An 18,541-nucleotide genomic window follows, 5' to 3' on the forward strand; every position below is an offset into this window, starting at 1 on the left:
TTATGCTGAACAATGATGCGAAAAGAAAAACAACTGTTTGTGTTTTAACTCCTTGTTTGCTGCACATCATTGAGCTGCAATGCCAATTCCCCCGCCGCCCTTTCAGTCGGGTCACCAGTGGGTGTGACGGCCATCATACTAGATCACACGCCCCGAATCCCCTCCCCCTCGCCCCTTTCCCATGGTGCATGTGTGCGCGTAAACAAGCGTGCGTTGTTGCCTGATCCCAGCTCGCTCCCAGTCGGTGTTTTTATGTGTGTGAAAGTGTGCGCTTGTGCTCGTCATGGAGTTCCCTTGAATGGTTACCTCGGTGACCGTGTGTGCCGGAGGCCTGGAAGCGAGAGGACGCCGCTGATTTAAAGACTCGTCGTTGCGGGTTGATATTTCTCTGCTGGAGCTTAACAACCCAACGTTTTCAATATTTAACATTTTATTCATCGTGTTTCAAAAATGCTGTATTACTCTTACTGTACTTTACCATTCAGCTCCTGCGGCCTTTTGTTGATTCCCCACAATTTAGTTAGAAAATGAAGTCAATAAAAGTACAATTCTATTGGCGCAAGACGGGTGCAAACTATATAAGGCAATACTGTTTTGTAGTCATTTATAACCCCAGGCATACTATGTAATTAAGTAAAAAATTAAGTTTTGTTGTGTTATTTTTGTTTGAAACGCTGATTCCCCCCCCCCCGGGCCGTGCTTTTGGACGCCCCCGTTGGAGGCTTACTATACAGCCGTAGAGCATGTGATTTATCCCAGCCAATTATTTAGTAACGTACGTCCTCATATAAAATGGCCAATGTGCTTTCTTCTGGTCAGATGCTGTGTCCAGCGAGGCGGCTTTCCTGGAGGACTTTGTTCTTGGCGTGGGGGACACCCTGGAAATGTCATGTGACCCGGAGGGCTCCTCTTCCTCGCCCTCCCGGCCGGTGGTCTGGTATAAAGATGGCGGCGGGATGGTGTCTAGCAACCGCACACGAGTGGGCCATAGGATGCTGCGCATCATCAACGTGTCGTACGAGGACTCGGGTGTGTACGCCTGTCGACTCGCCCTCAGCAACAAGCTGCTCAGCAACTACACCATCAGAGTGACAGGTGAGCAAACACGATGTCTCCTCAACCAGACTTACCTCCAGAAGCACCTTCAGTTTCTGTTTTGACTTTTCCTCAATGAAGCGTTGTTGTAGGTTAGGGCTTATAGCGCCACCTGTAGCTAAATGCTCCTCAACCGATGCACACAGAAGAGTTGAAATGTGACAAAACGTGCATGTCAACCGTGCTTTTATTTTGGTGACTCTGTTATGAAACACCAGAAGTCCCATAGAGCAAAAAACTCACTTTAGGGTGGCTAGCCAAATTGCCACCAAATTTGGTACACACCCTTTTGGGACTGGCAAGCACGTGTGCGCAGAATTTGATTAAGCAAAAGGTCACATGACTGTAGTGACGTTATATTGACCAGAAATGAGTGGTTTCGTCCATATGAAACATCATTCAACGTGGTCGTTTTGGTCACAACTGCCAGGCGAGCACCCTGCCAAACTGCACACACACAATTTAATTCATAGGTAGAGATTGGAAACAGAAGGCGAAGGGGCGTGTACATCTGTGTGTGTGTGTGTGTGTGTGTGTGTGTGAGAGAGAGAGAGCCAGAGCGCTCTCAGTAGTAAATAAACATCAAGCACATTCTTCCTCCAGAAGTGGTGCACACCAGCAGAGTCATATTGACTAACTAATTGGCTAATGACCTTGAAATATTTCATCAATGGGAACAGATGCAGTGGCAAGAAATGAGAGAGTTCAGCCACTCTCAACCCCCAGCGCATATACAAATACACACACAAGGGCAAGAAAATTGCCTTTTTTTTCACTGTAATGATCAGAGGTGGACAACCTCTCCTCCGGGATCCACAAATCAACTCCAGTTGATCCACTAACACGGTCCTCACATTTTTCATTTCAAGTAGACATCAAATCATCTTATTGGGCCATTAAATGTACCTTACAAGGAGTGATTCAGCGTCTTCCAGGAATCGAGGTCGGAACTGCCCGTTTTCATGTCTTGGTGTCGTTTTCGTGCGGCTGTGTGTTTAAACGACAAGTGAAGTGAGACGTTGCACGGTGTGTGCAGGCCGCTTCCTGTCCTGCCCTCCGTGTCCGCACTCGGCTCCAAACACACGCATGCATGCTTGTGTTTTTGCTCACGCGGTGTTAGATCCGTAGCGTGCATATCAGCGCTCGCGCCTGCGTGGCGCCCAGACAGCGCTAAGTGGACTAGTCATACTGTACACAAACGTTGTGAAATGGAGAGACTTAACACTTGACTTGTGAAAGAATATTAAGCCGTGTCTTCACCAAAGGATATGGATATTTTAAAGGCGTATATATTTTTCCGCAATATATATATTTTTTTTTACATTTTTCAACGTAAATAAGATAAATAAAGCTCATGAGATGATATTCCATTGGTAACAATTCTGCTTCTCTATGTTTGTTTTAGATTCTCTGTCGTCCGGCGATGACGAAGATTACGATGAGGATCCAGAAGATGCAGGTAATGACAATGGTGAATTCTAATTTTCTCTTCTTTCAGTCGTCATAATGTGCTGTATGATGTCAACACTGACCAACCTGACCTTTAACCTGACGATGCTGCTGGTGCTGCATCGTTATTGCGTGAATCGGGATCATAACAATAGCTACATAATAACGCACATAATACAGACGAACCACAATTTAGCCTCGGTTTGTCCTTTGGTTAGTGTACAATACAATGTGAGTGTGACGGTGTAAAAAGTGTCTACGATCCGGTTGATTTTGTTGACACAAAACATGTTTTAATAGTTTTACATGCACAAAACAATCCTAAATGCACATACATGATGAATGAATGGGATGAATGAATGGGATAAATGTGGACCTATTATGCTCATTTTCCACCCTTTGTATTGGATTTTGGACTCCAGCACAGAAAGCTTTCTAGATCTTCCAGAATCTGCGCCTATTCCAGTTGTATTCCCTTAGATTTCCAAAATGGTCTGATTTAATTTACTCCATCCACTCCGCTGTGATTGGTCCCACTCGGCTTGAACAGCTTGTACCCCGTCATCGCCGTTATTGTCATTGTATTGCATACAACGAAATTTGAGTGCAGCTCCACGGTGCATTTTGTAGAAATTACAAATAAAAAGCAAGGAATAAGAATATAAATATAAAAGTGACGGGTGCTGTTCAGAATAAATGTAAATATATGTACATCAAAAACAATAACCTATACGGTAACAAATTGTAGAGTTGCAGTCACCAAAATATGGAATTGCAGTAAATAAAAGGTAGTATTGCACATATTGTACCTGAGTTTCATTTGAATGAATGAATCTATTTCACATACGTCCCATATTGCACATTTAGAAGCTTATTGTACATAACAGTGAGGTGTGTGTTTTAGTAGTTTAATTGGATATATATGATTTCTCATGGGAAAATTGTATGTCCGTTGTGACATTCAGGAACTAATTACAACGATAACCAAGCTTCCACTGTCGTCTCTAAGCCAGTGTGCAGAAGGCTTGCTACTCCTGGTGCACAAAAACTGTGTGAATGGAGCAGCAGCGTGCAGCGCCCTCAGTGTGACAAAACAGACTTAATCTGGCCAAGTAAGTCCACCTCATGACATACAAGGCCTTGGCCAAAAGCAGAGGGATTAGCCCAGAAAGCACGTATCGCTGCTTAATGTCCGCTAAGCCAACGCTAATTAGGAAGGAGACAACCATGTGACCACGCGGCCCAATACAGCACAGCGCCTCCCACTGGCCAGCGTTGCTTTGACGGCGACAAGGCCGTGGAAAATATTTGCTGACTGGCGCTGAGAGCTGCAGAGTGAGAGACAACGAGACGGGAAAGACGAACTGAAGACCGGAGGGTGAGGGATGGGGGGGGGGGGGGGGGGGGGGTTCATGACGCCAACGCCGTCGTCGTCATCTCATTCCTGACCTGCCTCCACAGCTCAGAAGATGGATGCCAGCCCAGCGGCAAACAATATCGATCGGACTATTTCTTAGATGGATGGGGGATGGCAGCCTGCTTTTTTTTTTTGCCGGAAAACTTGTTGGGAATAAATTACAGTGGAACCAAAGTTAGAGAAATATTAGTTCAGGGCTGGAAATAGAAATAATCTATTCCAGGGTAAAAAGAACAAACCTCTATTAGGTGGACATATACAGGCAATGCTTTTAGTCACATTATAACGTAATGGAAAAGGAAGATAACCACAGCAGTAAAGCAACTACCGTTTTTTCCGGACTAATTCTCTCTTCCGGACTCTATTCTTTTATTGTTACAACTTGCCTTCCAAGAGGACATAATGTCTGTTTTGGTCAAGTAGTTTGGAAAATAAATTACCCACAAAAAATGTGACTTATACTCCAGTGCGACTTATGTACTATGTTTTTTTCCTCCCTAATTACGCATTTTTACACAGTTACTATGGTACCTATTATGTCATTGTATGGGCATATCACCTCATACTTCGGTATGTGACAAAAAAATTTAAAATTTAAATTAAAAAAATTAAAGTTTAAAAAAAACGTTATAAAAATTATATTAGGAAAGCAGGAAGTGAACAAATGTAACAGTTACTGATTGTAAAAGTACCAGATGGAGGGGTAGGATTTAATAAGCTTTGCTTCTTCCTACCCCTTTTGGACATGTGGAACTGGGAACTGATTATGGGATGCACTCAATTGGAATCTGATGCATGTTCAAATGAAATTAAACCATTACCATTACCATTTTTGGCCTTGTGCGACTTATACTCCGGAGCGATTTATAGTCCAGAAAATACGGTAAATATTTTTTTGCATTGTCGAGCGTCATGCAATCGTAAAAAGAAGTTAGCTGCTGCCAAGAGGAAAAGGTAAAGTCAATAAAACACTCCACAAATATCAAAGGTGTAATATTAAAATGAAAGCTCATTTTTAACAATATCAAAAAACCCGGCTAATGGTAAAACGTATATGCATTAAAACACACTAATATCAAAGATAATTTGCTATGCAACACATTTTTAAACGTACTTGGCTGTCATAAAAGCGTAAAAAGAAGTCAGCATTGTTAGTAATAATAGTTACCTGTGACACAGGTATCAAGAGGCGAGCTACGGGTCAAAATGTTACATTTTAGGACCACAGTTTGCCTTTACAGAGCTCCATTGTAAATAAAGACGTCCCTAAACGCTAGCCATAGTTTTACACGTCAGTCCTTATTGTTGTTTGGAAAAACCTAGCAATAAAGCTGCAATGTCGGAACATTTACACGGCTTGCAAATGAAGTCGAGATTAGGATGGAAAATGGCTGACCGGATCGTTTGTGGCACGCCGAAGCTGCACCTTGACGACTTATTGGCCACAGCCAAGCCTTTAACGGCGGTGTTTCCAAACTAAATGAACTGTTAAAAAGACATTTTCCAGGAATAAGCGCAAACTTTGGCGTAAACAAGCTTCCACACAAACGTCAGATTAATGTTGCTAATGAGGGGAATCTTAATGAGGTTGCAGACCAAACCCTCATCCATCAGAAGATATTCCTTCAAGATATTTGTGTTGTGTGGAATGTGGCGTGCACGCTGTAAGCCCGTGTAAAGTAGTCGTGTGTGTGTGTGGGGGGGGGGGGGGGGGGGTGGAGAATGTGAACAGAGCCTAATCTGTGCCTGGGCCCCTGTTTACCCTGGCAGCCGAGCAGAGCGCCGGTCGCCAGGCCACGGTACGTCGCTTGCTGGCCGCCATTCTTTTGAGCTGGCCCCGTCAAGGCTCTTTGGGGGTGGGGGGGCAGCACGCCTTCAAAGAGTGCTTGTGCAATCTTCGCTCAGATCTGCCTGTGTTGTGTGTCGCAGGCATCGCAGGGAACAAATTATACAATTACACAATTATCCACCTCCATCGTCCCCCTACCCCCCCCGACCAATGAACCGCTGCGTGGTGTGTTGACCTGCACATGGCACGTCCTCATGCTCGGGCTAATTGCTGTGGCCTCGGTTAGCGTCATCACTTTCACTTGATATTAGTTCCTAATCCTGCATTAGTTTTAGCAATAGTTAGCGTTCACACCGGCATCAAACATCAGGCCAAAAGTAGAGCAGTATTAAGTCACAGACTTAGTCCAAGTATTTTATTGATGATGATGATTCATGTCACGGTGTGCTCAACAGAGAATTGAACTCGGGTCTTCAGGACTGTGTGGCCTACGTGCTACCACTTGCGTCCACCATGCGTCCGTTTAAGGATCCCATCAAGGAAAATTAAACACACTAACTGCACACGTCTGTTTTTTAGGCATCAGATATGCGTGTGAATCTCGCTGTGCCAATATAAGTTGTGTATTTTTAGTCCGCCGCCGGGATTTCCTTCTCAGTTAACCCCCCCTCGCCCACCCCAGCCCCCGGCCCGCTGACAGGTGGACGTGACTCGGTAGTGCCGGGACGAGGTGCTGCACTTGTTCCCATTAGGACCACCGCATAGCTGTGCAGGGTTATCAGCGAACCGCAGGCTCCCTGGGGGGCTGAAGTATCTGAATGTTGCCCCCACGCTGAGGAAATACCATCCCACCAATTAGATACGGGATGAAGTTTCTGTGAGGGGTGTACACGTATTTGAATATCAGCCAGTAACTGCCTTTCGCATGAAATATCAATATCAAATCTTTTTTGGATAGTACCCCTTTTGTATGGTGACTGGCAGAGAGACCACAGCTTTATGCACCTCTTCTACTTTAAAACGGGGGGTGTCCAACTCATGCCATGGAGGGCCGAGACACTACAGCTTTTCTTTTGGATTTTAATGTGATTTTAATGATTAACACATTAACACACGGCTCCTACAGCCTTCTAACCCTCCTACTGGCTTGAAGTTAACATTCTCCTCCGATTTCTGGTCAACTTTTGCAATAAAAGTGGCTGTTGTAATACTTTCAGCTCCACAACAGTGGTACATACTGTATATGGAGTACATTTGACTTGCATTATCGCGTTTTTATGAATGATTATTTTTATAAAGGATTATTACCAACTTTGGGTGATTGGGAAAAAAACGACCCATTTCTGGAGAATTTTACAAAAAAAATCCCAGATTTTGCCAAGCTGTGAATGTGGAATGATCCACTGTACGTGTAGTACGGCCTACCAACTATACCTCAAACCAGATTCATGTGTTGTCCTACAAAATTCATTCATTCATTTTCTACCGCTTATCCTCACGAGGGTCGCAGGGGTGCTGGAGCCTATCCCAGCTGTCTCTGGGCTAGAGGCGGGGTACACCCTGGACTGGTGGCCAGCCAATCACAGGGCACGTATAGACAAACAACCATTCACACTCACATTCATACCTATGGACAATTTGGAGTGGCCAATTAACCTAGCATGTTTTTGGAATGTGGGAGGAAACCGGAGTACCCGGAGTAAACCCACGCATGCACGGGGAGAACATGCAAACTCCTCACAGAGATGGCCGAGGGTGGAATTGAACTCGGTGAGGTCGGCGCGCTAACCACTCAACCACCGTGCAGCCCCCTACAAAATTCAGTCAAAAGCAATTACGTATCTTAAAAGTCAACTTTCAGTCCATCATTTATTTTTTCCCAGAATGGCCCATGTGACCAAACATAGCAGGGAGCAGTTACCATCTTAAGGTCAACAAATAAACCAACCCGTGTGTGATTTTGTGGGGCAAAATCCAGCAGATGAAACAGAGAGAGGATTGTGTCGTTTTGGGAGAGTAGCAGGAGAGGCGTCCTGCATACATGAGAAGCATCAGAGGAGGAGGACCACACATCAGGAGGCTATAAAAAGTATGTGTGGCTGATGGCCACGCCAAGAAAACAAAGTGCGGCGACGGCAGAGGCGAAGGCGTCTCCTCCTCCTCCTCTTTGCAGGCTCGTCGCTCCAAATGCACCGAGAAGGAAATCATGAAATCCAGCAGCTGGTTTCCCTTTTAAGGTGGAAGCTGTTTGCGTGTGTGAGGTTTGCACGAGTCCACCGTGTTTGTCCGGAAAAGCTCGGGAGTCCTCAGTACAGAAAGGATGACTTCTGATGTTCCGCTGCTGCTTGTAGACACTAGTCCCGTGTCTTAGCGCTCTTATGTGACATATCACTCACTGACGCGTTGGACGACTTTTATGCTACACAGTGGGGAACATAACAATTTGATCCCCTGCTGATTTTGTAAGTTGAACCCCCTGTAAAGTTATGAACAGCCCAGAATGTTCATGATAGCTGTATCTTAATGGAGAAAGACAAAATGTCCAGAAACAGTCCAGAAAAAAACATGACATAAAGGTTATGAATTGATTTGTATTTGATTTAGAAAATCAAGTAACCAGCAAGTCTTCTGACCCCATGTGTCCATTAAAGACATTTTATTATTAACAATAAATACGCTTTTATGACAGTTAAGTACGTTTAAAAAATGTGTTGCATAGCAAATTAGCTTTGATATTAGTGTGTTTTAATGTGTATACGTTTTACGATTAGCCGGGTTTTTTTTTTTTTTTTTTTACACATGATGACAGCTGATATTGTTAAAAATGAGCTTTCATGTTAATATTACGCCTTTGATATTTGTGGTTAGTTTGGACAAGATTGTTTTATTGCCTTTACCTTTTCCTCTTGGCAGCGGCTAACTTCTTTTTACACTTGCATGATGCTTGACAATGTAAAAAAAAAAAGTCGCTCCGGAGTATAAGTCGCACAAGGCCAAAAATGCATAATTAGGTAGAAAAAAACATGCATAAGTCGCACTGGAGTATAAGTCGAATTTTTTGCGGGTAATTTATTTTCCAAACTACTTGACCAAAACAGACATTACGTCCTCTTGGAAGGCAAGTTGTAACAATAAAAGAATAGAGAACAGGCTGAATAGATGTAAGATATGCTAACACAATGCTTATTCAGCTACACAAAAAATAAACATGAACACAAAAGGTGTCCAGTGTTGATGGAACATAAACAGTTTTTTCATTTATAAGTCGCTCTGGAGTATAAGTCGCAGAAACAGCCAACCTATGAAAAAAGTGTGACTTATAGTCCGGAAAATACGGTAAATGAGTCCTGTCCCTTTAAGAAACCAAAGTACTGCTTATCTCAACCCATTAAGTGCTCTTTTGATAGTAAAGGTTGCCGACCCCTGCTCTAGAGTCACTCTAGAGCTCCACGCAAGACTTAAATTTTACCTGGTGGGGTAAGAATGAGATGAGAAAGGTGAGGAGGAGCTGTGTCATGATGTCAAGGGAGTTGGGAGCACAGTGAGCAAGAAACGCTTTAGCAAGTAACACATTTGGTGGACCAAAATAGGAATGTGATGTGGTGGCCAACAAAGTGTCGATCGGAGACAGGTGTGTCCAACACCTTTTAACAGTGACATCTGTGTTGAGTAAAGCTGATACAGACGCCCGCCCACACCCTGCTGGACGCTGAGGATTATTTCTAGCACGCACACACACACACACACACACACACATTGAGATGGTAATTAGCTCCACTCACTCCCTCTGCTTGCAAAAAGTAAAAGAGACATCTGATGAGCGGTCAACCACCCCTACTTTTGTCCACTCTGATTCACACACGCACACACATACAGAACCACCCACCAGTACTTTCGACCCCCCCCCCCCCCCCCCCCCCCACACACACACACAGAGACAATAGCGCTGTCCTGGTCTCTCCACCTTCATTGTCCACCGGCGTGTGAGAACAACTCAATAAATCACCCTGACAGCTTTCTGAATTGAAGGATTGTTCTGGAGGAAAAGAGGATGAGAAGAACTATTTGGTGCGTCTGACATGTTCCAGTGGCTGTTTAGCATTCTAGAACGCTATGTCAAACTGTGTTTAACACCGTAGACGGCGTCCATTATTGTCCTCAACAAACTTCCACCCCGGTGTTTGTGTGTTTGTGTCATGAAGCTGTTCATTTGAATCAAACCCTCGGTTAGTGGGTGCTCCCGTGTACTTTGGAAATGAGCACACCTCACATCTGTTGTACTCCAGCGTATAAGCGTTCCAAGATGGCGGCAGTTTGACGGCAGTTTGACGGCAGTTTGACGGCAGTTTGAGCATATGTGACATCTTTGAACAATTACCACCGCATGTACTACGACTACAGAGTGGTCACATTTGCGCTCATTATAATAATAACAATAACAATAAAGTTAAAAGGCCAGACAGACATTTGCTTGACGTCACTTTATATTCACTATATATTATATTATATTTTATTTTATAATAATATAAAAAATAATATAATATAATAAATAAACAATAAAGTTAAAAGGCCAGACATACATTTGCTTGACGTCACTTGTATTATTATATATATTATTATATAATTATATATTATGATATAATATAATTTTATATTTTATATATTTTCATTCATTCATTCATTCATTTTCTACCGCTTTTTCCTCACGAGGGTCGCGGGGGGTGCTGGAGCCTATCCCAGCTGTCTTCGGGCGAAGGGCGGGGTACACCCTGGACTGGTCGCCAGCCAATCACAGGGCACATATAGACAAACAACCATTCACACTCACATTCATACCTATGGACAATTTGGAGTGGCCAATTAACCTAGCATGTTTTTGGAATGTGGGAGGAAACCGGAGTACCCGGAAAAAACCCACGCATGCACGGGGAGAACATGCAAACTCCACACAGAGATGGCCGAGGGCGGGGACCGAACCCTGGTCTCCTAGCTATGAGGTCTGCGCACTAACCACCAGACCGCCGTGCCGCCCATTTTATATATTTTATACAATATAATATAACATAATATAATATATAATATAATTTTATAATATCATATTTGGGATGCTGCCCCCCTTCAAACGTCTTTGAGGACCTCCAAGGTCACCCACATTAGACACTTTCACACAACTTTCCTGTAGGTGTGATACTACTTTGATACTGCTCATGTTGTGGTTAGATTTTTTTATATATACATAAGAATTGTATGCCTTTTTAACTTGCATTTTACTGAAATGACCAACATTTGTTTCACCTCAAAAGTACAGTTTTTAAATCAAGTGCCGCTATTACTGCCTCATGTTCTGCTGTGCGTACATACGGTAATAATAAAATCAATAATAAATGTACCATTCAACATGGCAATAAAGATAATTACACTAAATTTGTCCATCATGTGTATGTATGTTTACGTGTTTTCCACATGTAAAACCTTCTAGAATGGACTCATGGTGCTAACCAAGGTTTGGCTGTACGTATGTGGCACCTTTTTCTTCATTCATTCCTTTGTGATTTCCCTTCAGAAGCGCCGTACTGGATCAGGCCGGACCGGATGGACAAGAAGCTTCTAGCAGTGCCGGCTGCCAACACCGTCAAGTTCCGGTGCGCCGCGTCCGGCAACCCGACGCCGAGCATCCACTGGCTGAAGAACGGCAAAGAGTTCAAGGGGGAGCAGCGCATGGGCGGCATCAAGGTGAGAGGAAATCAAGAACCCCATGTGCGTGTGTGTGGTGCACGAGGCTCCACCTACCTGGGCTTCCTTCAGGAGCCTTTTAGCAAAGCATTTTAATCCCTCTGAGTAGGGGGGGGTTGAGGGAGGTCAGGGTTCACTGCTTGGTGAGCCCCAGTCCGTCAGCGAGAGTGAGCGTTGTGGGAGTGTCTATAAGTGGAGGATAGCACAGCAGAAAGTGATCCTGGTCATCTTCTCACGGTGGATAAAGGTCAGAATCACCCCGCTGGGCCGCACGCCCTCGGCAGGATTCCGCCTTCCCCCCCCTGCTGCTAAGACCACCGAAATAAATAATGCCGCGTTGAAACCGGAGTGGTGCTGGGATGCTTGAATGCTGGCGTTGACAGCCGCTGAAAACAGCTGCCGTGCTGCGTTTTGTCATCGTTGCCTCTCTCAGCGCTGCGGGATCGCCCTGCGGGATCGCCCTGCGGGATCGCCCTGCGGGATCGCCCTCACCCAGCGCTCCCGCGTGCCCCCCGAGTTAGAGCAACCAAACAGTACTAATACGTCCCCTACTTCCAAATTCCAATGCAATTTTCGTATTATTCTTACCGTCTTACATTCTGCAGTCGTCCTTTTGTGGTGTGAAAAGGCGGGCGCGGCGTTGGCCTTTAGAGGGTTAACAGTAAGGAGATCCTGTCACTATTAACAGTTTACGGAGATCTCCAACATCTGCTCCCAGCAGGCCCGGCAGCAGTTGTCCGCCGCCCCATTCCCTCCCTCCCTCCATCCCTCGCACGCACCTGTCACCAGTGCTCAGGACGGTCCGGGCCAACCCAGTCCGGTGGCGCAACCGATACGAAGCGGTGCTGAGCTAATGCGGCTATAGTTTGTGTGTTTGGAGCACGCTAATCCCACATCGAGTGCTTGGATTTCATCAGCTCGACAAGTGGCTCCACCAAATCACCTGTGTTGAGTTGGAGAGTGCAAGACGGAGTTTGTGATGGCAGAGGATGGCGAAGTGCACAGTTAGAACATCGGTTGGGTCTTAAATTTGTTTCGATTGGATCAACTGGAGGCTCAATAAGAAGCTGTCAGACCCTCCACCTTCCTGCCAGCAAGAGAGTGGCAAGCCTGGGATACGACCTGTGACCCCCGAATGCTGCAAAAAAACCAAAAAAAAAAACAAAGAAAAATCCCAAATGTTCCTCAACCCAACTTTTACTTTCACTTATCTTACAAAACTGAAACTATCTGAATGGAAACACAGATTGTCATCCACCTCCATTTAACAACATAATCTGGGCATGATTGGCTCGTTGATGGGCACAAAGCGCAATGACAGGCCCACAATGACCTCTTGGGGACCCTGTCCCCTCCCTGCCTCCCAGCTTGGTCTTGGAGGTGAAGCCATCTTCACCCTGACTATTCAGCTGACATCATCATTCCAGATCTGACAGCCGTGCTTAATCTTCTTTGAAAGAGCCTCGATTAGATTTGCACTTCATTGACACATCGCTAGACATAAAGAAGCTAGCGATGTCTATATGACACTTCCTGGCTGGAAGATCTCGCTCTGCATTTGGAAAGCTAACTGTGCAAGATCACTGCTGACCATGTTTCTGCACGGTTAGAAACCCAGCCAGTCTTGGGTGTGAACTCACAATATATGCCTTGCGAGCATTGAAAGTGGAGATTTGGATTCTATTCAGTGGTATTTCTCGCCTCAATACAGTAACCCAAATCTAAACCAAAGAAAGTTGCAAGTGCCAGCATTTTGATAAAGAATGTGAGTAACTATTGAACTCACTCATTGTGCCCACTACAACAGGATGCCGTAAGAACACAGCTGGACTCATTATTAGTATCACAACAAAATGTCAATCATATCAACGCTAAACGGAGAATGCACACAAAACCAGGCAAAATTGAAGGGTCATTTTTTTTAATGATAACCAAAAATCACACTAATGCTTACGGATGCTAACCAAGGTTCCACTGATACCATCTGATACCAGTCTGTGTGGTTTAAGAGGGGACGGACACAGAAGATGGAATACAATGGTGAATAGGACCACAACAGATTCCTGATATCATTGCACTAAATGAGACACTAAATAGAACGTGTGGCTTATTTATAGTACGCACAACAAAATTCCAGTAGGGAAACGTTGACCGGAGAACCTTCCCAGACGACCGCGGCCCTTGGGAGGGGTCGCTCCTATATTGAGCCATCAGAAGGAGGCGGCGGGCAATGGGCGTGTGACAAACCGTGACAGCCAAAGTGGAAGCTGTCGAGTGCGTCCACATATTTATTGTGTTGTTGTTAAAGTGGGATGACAAAGTGGTTATTGTGTCAGCAGCTCGCTCTCCAACTAGCTGCACATGCTTCATTTTAGGACTTGTAGCGCTGACTTGGTGGTGAATTTCACGTCGCCCAATTACAGCATCTGCATCTTTTTGCACCTTTTTTGTTCCGAGTTGTTCTTTGCGAGGTGAAGATGCAGAGTTTGGACTACAAATGTCTGCGGTGCAAAGTAACCTTGTCTGATTTATTGAAGGAGCTAGTTTAATGAATACATAGAAGATAAGATAAGATAAGATATGCCTTTATTCGTCCCTCAGTGGGGAAATTTCAGCACTTATAGCACTTCTATGCTAGGACTACGTTAAAAAGCATTTCAGTATGTGGAATCAAACTATGGAATGGAGTGAGTAAGGACCTCAAACAATGCACAACGATGAGCCAATTCAAGAAACAATGCAAGCAGTTGATGTTTGCTAAATACAAGGATGAAGAGTCTTGAACCAGTCATGATGTGCTATATATATCACTATATTGACACGCACTATGGTACCCATTATGGCATTGGATGCTCATATCACCGAGTACTTTAGTACGTGACAAAAAATTAAAAACATTTTTTTTTAATTAATTAATGTTAAACTTTTTTTTAAATAAATGTAAAAAAAAATTTAAACATTTTTTTAAATTATATTAGAAAGGCAGGAAGTGAACAAATGTAACAGTTACTGATTGTAAAAGTACCAGATGGAGGGCTAGGATTTAATAAGCTTTGCTTCTTCCTACTCCTTTTGGACATGTGGAACTGGGAACTGATTATGGGATGCACTCAATTGGAATCTGATGCATGTTCAAATGAAATTAAACCATTACCATTGCATTTGCATTGCACAGCAGCAAGAGAACAGAATTAGTTAAGCAGTACAAAATACACAATATAAAAAATAAACAATATAAACAACCCAAGTATTAACAAATGAACAATTTTACCCTGAGTTATGTACAAATACAGTTTGCAAGATAATATAAAATATGAGATGAAATATATGACCAGTCTATACACTATGAGATCTTGCTAGTGAGTTAAATATGAGGCATTATAGAAATACTGCACTTAGAACTTAATATATTGCACTTAGATCTCGATATTGCACATGGAGCTTGACGATATGTGCAGCAAACACATCAACTGGCGACATCTCCAAAGATCACAAGGCTCACATTAGATGCATATTCCCATGGCCTTCCTTTACACGCACCTCGTATAACTCCGGCGTAAGCTTCTTAATCATTTAATTCTGTTTGGAATCCGGCGTGATTGGAATGGAAGAGATTATCGTGTTGAGGAACTAATTCTGCTGTTTGCACACAGGGTGAGTCTGCCTGAAGTAGCACGATAATACGATGCAGGCGGCAAGGGTCATTTAACGAGACAGTGTCATTCAAAGGAGTCGGAAAAGTCGTCCTAGAAGAAGCACAAGTAAGGAAGCAGTGGATAAAGTTGTAACATCCGCTTCAGAACTGTTTTAGTTAGCAGTTCAATATTCATCGGCTGTTTTGAGTAATTCAAATGAACAATGCTAATGTTTTAGCTTGTCTAACGGTATTACAGAATAAAGTATGAAACAATAAAGCAGCATTATTAGGAGCGTTACGAAAAGAATGTTTCAAAGAATGTTTCCATCCCAAAATGTTGACTGATAACGGTCCTGTTCCGTACGTCGCATCCAAAACAACAGCACTAACGTGTCCAGTCCAAGACTGCAGGTTTGGCCTGCACGTCGTGGCGTTGTTTTGACGACCTTATTCATATGTAACAAGTGATAAACACATGAAAGTGCAACATGTGTCTATCAAACCTAGCAGTCATTGAGCTGGAGCAAAAAGACAGTTTACATTTTTCATCTTGTTGGCTCTTCTGAGTCACAAATATGAAACACGACGCCACATCTCTCGCTCTCTCTCGCTCTTCTCGCTCTTCTCGCTTTCTCTGTTGGTGGTCTTGGACGCCACCGTTTCACCAGCCCCTCAGCTCCTCTTGGTGTTTTTTTTCTTCTTCTTCGACCGCAGCAGGAGGCGTCACTCGTCCGAACTCGGGAGTAGACGGGGCGGAGCCAGCTAGCTTTTGAGCAGGCCGCCTGGTCCGCCTGGTCGGTGTTACCACGCAACTGCTCTGCTAAGCACACACAGGCATAATATTTATACTGGGACGTTATTTTCCATGTGCCCATCCAAGAGCGCGTGCTAGACGGAGAGTTGGAGGGGAGGAGCTTGAGGCGGCCCGCTACTTTCTGACTTACGCGTGGGGTTAAACGTTTGTGCAAACACGCTGTGGGTCGCCACTTTTTCCTACGCAGGTGATGCCGGGTCCTCCACCCAGAAAAGCATCCCGCTTGACGTCACTCACGCTCACCCCTCCGAGCGAAGTTCACCTTGTGTGTTCTCGCCGCCCGGCTTCTGAACATGTCAGCTCGGTGTCTGCTGGCGGACCCCCGTCACACCTGGTTTGTGTTAGCCACGGACTGGCACAGTCGAGCCAGTCTTCACAAGTGCTTGGCTAGGAAAGACAAGAAAGCTTCTGCCGCGGCTGACGAGGAGAAGGTGCTCCACGAGCAGCTTGACTCATCTTTTGCGTTAATCAAGCCCAGATGAAGCGAGCTTTGTGTCTTCATCTCGGAAGATTGACTTCTCACGCTATTTTTAAATCATGTCAGCTTTGCTTAGCTCCTGTCTCGTCAGCAGTCCTCCAATTTCATCTGATTGTAAAACTACTTTGCTCTCAAGTAGTAGCGCTTTCAGATAAGGATGTGTTTTTCCATTATAAGTCAGCAAGAAAATAAACAATAAAAAAAAAAACAGAAAGGTAACACTTGTAAGGGCAGTGAATGCTGAGGCTCTGAGCTAAACATCTTCCATATTGAAATGAGCTACATTTAACAAAACAAAAGAAAGTCTACTGAGTTTTCTTGTTAAGAAGGAGAAATATGCCGTATCATGTAAGCTGGTACTTAAACGCATCTTGCTAAGTACAGAACAATCATTCATTTTCTACCGCTATCCTCACAAGGGTGGCGGGGGTGCTGGAGCCTATCCCAGCTGTCTTGGGGCGAGAGGCGGGGTCCACCCTGGACTGGTGGGATTGAACTCGGGTCTCCTAGCTGTAAGGTCTGCCCGCTAACCACTCGATCACCATGCAGCCCTTTGTTTTCTGCAGTTAATACTAATTATTACGCACATCATTATGACTAAAAAAATGTGTATGTATTTTTGCATGCGCAGAATGAATTCATTGGTTCTACAATATTTCATATGGAAAAATTGCCGGTTTTCAACTGAATTTATAACAAGATACTGCTGTATATTAATCTGTTCAGTGGAGTGCTCAAACACATTACACATGTAAACCACTTACAGAAACAGTCTTATCTAGACATCGTAAGAAGCCAAAAACCACTTCCACACGGAATGGGAGAACTTTTTTTTTTTTGCACTTTGTGTCAGACATGCCATGGCTGACTCCATACAGTGTGTAATGCAATATAATGTCATGTCTCATAAAGGGCTGCACGGCGATCAAGTGGTTAGCGTGCAGACCTCACAGCTAGGAGACCCGAGTTCAATTCTCAAGTCTCCTAGCTGTGAGGTCTGAAGAATCAGTCTTAACCAGTCTGGGGCCTCGCTCCATTTGTCAAATTGATACTGTTCTGACAGCAAACTTTGCCATGCAAGTCAGGCCTGAATGAATCGCTCCATTACGTTTACAACGAATGTTCCAAGACTACAGCAGCAGGTCCTCAAGGATGCGCGACAACAAGCTTCCACCGTGACTTCCTCGCTAACTTGACAACGCTTCTTCTTCCTCAGCTGCGGCACCAGCAGTGGAGTCTGGTGATGGAGAGTGCCGTGCCATCGGACCGTGGGAACTACACGTGCGTGGTGCACAACAAGTACGGCACCATCACGCACACCTACCAGCTGGATGTGCTCGGTACGTCTTGATGTCGGGCTGGATAGCAACCATAAGAGCCTGTGTCGGGCCAAGCGGCTCGTTTGTGAAGCTGTTGCGTCTGCTTCCAGAGCGCTCGCCTCACAGGCCCATTCTGCAGGCCGGCCTCCCCGCCAATCAGACGGTGGTGGTGGGCAACGACGTGGAGTTCCACTGTAAAGTCTACAGTGATGCTCAGCCGCACATCCAGTGGCTCAAACACATCGAGGTCAACGGCAGCCGCTACGGCCCCGACGGCGTCCCTTACGTCAGCATTCTGAAGGTAACCAGCCACCATGGCCTCCATACTCCCACCCCTTCTTGACTCCTCATTAAATTGTCCCAGCTAATGAACTTTTACAGTCACTGTCTGCAGGACCAAGATGACATATAATGAAAAGGTCGTAGTGACATCGTCAATGTAGCCACGTATGCATTCATTAATCTTGTGTGTGTGTGTAACTTGTGGACTGGGCTTTTGAAGGTCTAGACCAAGAATAGTCCAAATTACTTCTTCGCCACCCTGAGGACAACACCCTAACCCTGCTGGGAGGCGTGTTTTCTTTCTTTTTTTTTTTTTTTTTTTAGAGAAGACTCCCACACTTTCTCATTCGGCTGCCTCCATTTTTTTTTTTATTATTTTTTTAAAAACCTGCCTGCCTGCCGAGCGAGCGAGGGGAATTAAACAAACATCTGGTTTAGACTAAGTTAACTGCTGCGGTGGCGGCAGCGCAGGGAGAGAGACGGCCTCTGCTAACCGCCGCTGCCGTCAGATGTCCTGCGTCGCGTGGT

At 44.6% G+C, this 18,541-nt stretch overlaps 1 protein-coding gene across 6 annotated transcripts in view; it reads left to right on the forward strand.

The window, feature by feature from the left end:
* fgfr3 (fibroblast growth factor receptor 3) overlaps positions 1-18,541 on the forward strand; it is a 52,029-nt gene that overhangs the window by 18,071 nt on the left and 15,417 nt on the right. For 4 of the 6 annotated variants that reach the window (XM_058076985.1, XM_058076984.1, XM_058076986.1 and 1 more), the window contains exons 3-7: positions 820-1,095; positions 2,501-2,566; positions 11,314-11,483; positions 17,629-17,752; positions 17,842-18,032. In XM_058076985.1, the coding sequence (XP_057932968.1) occupies positions 820-1,095; positions 2,501-2,566; positions 11,314-11,483; positions 17,629-17,752; positions 17,842-18,032 (827 nt within the window). The remainder of the gene's footprint in view (positions 1-819; positions 1,096-2,500; positions 2,567-11,313; positions 11,484-17,628; positions 17,753-17,841; positions 18,033-18,541) is intronic. The other 2 variants (XM_058076987.1, XM_058076988.1) reach the window with 2 other exon arrangements.

Source organism: Doryrhamphus excisus, chromosome 7 (genome assembly GCF_030265055.1).
Source record: "Doryrhamphus excisus isolate RoL2022-K1 chromosome 7, RoL_Dexc_1.0, whole genome shotgun sequence".
Taxonomy (NCBI): Eukaryota; Metazoa; Chordata; class Actinopteri; order Syngnathiformes; family Syngnathidae; genus Doryrhamphus; species Doryrhamphus excisus.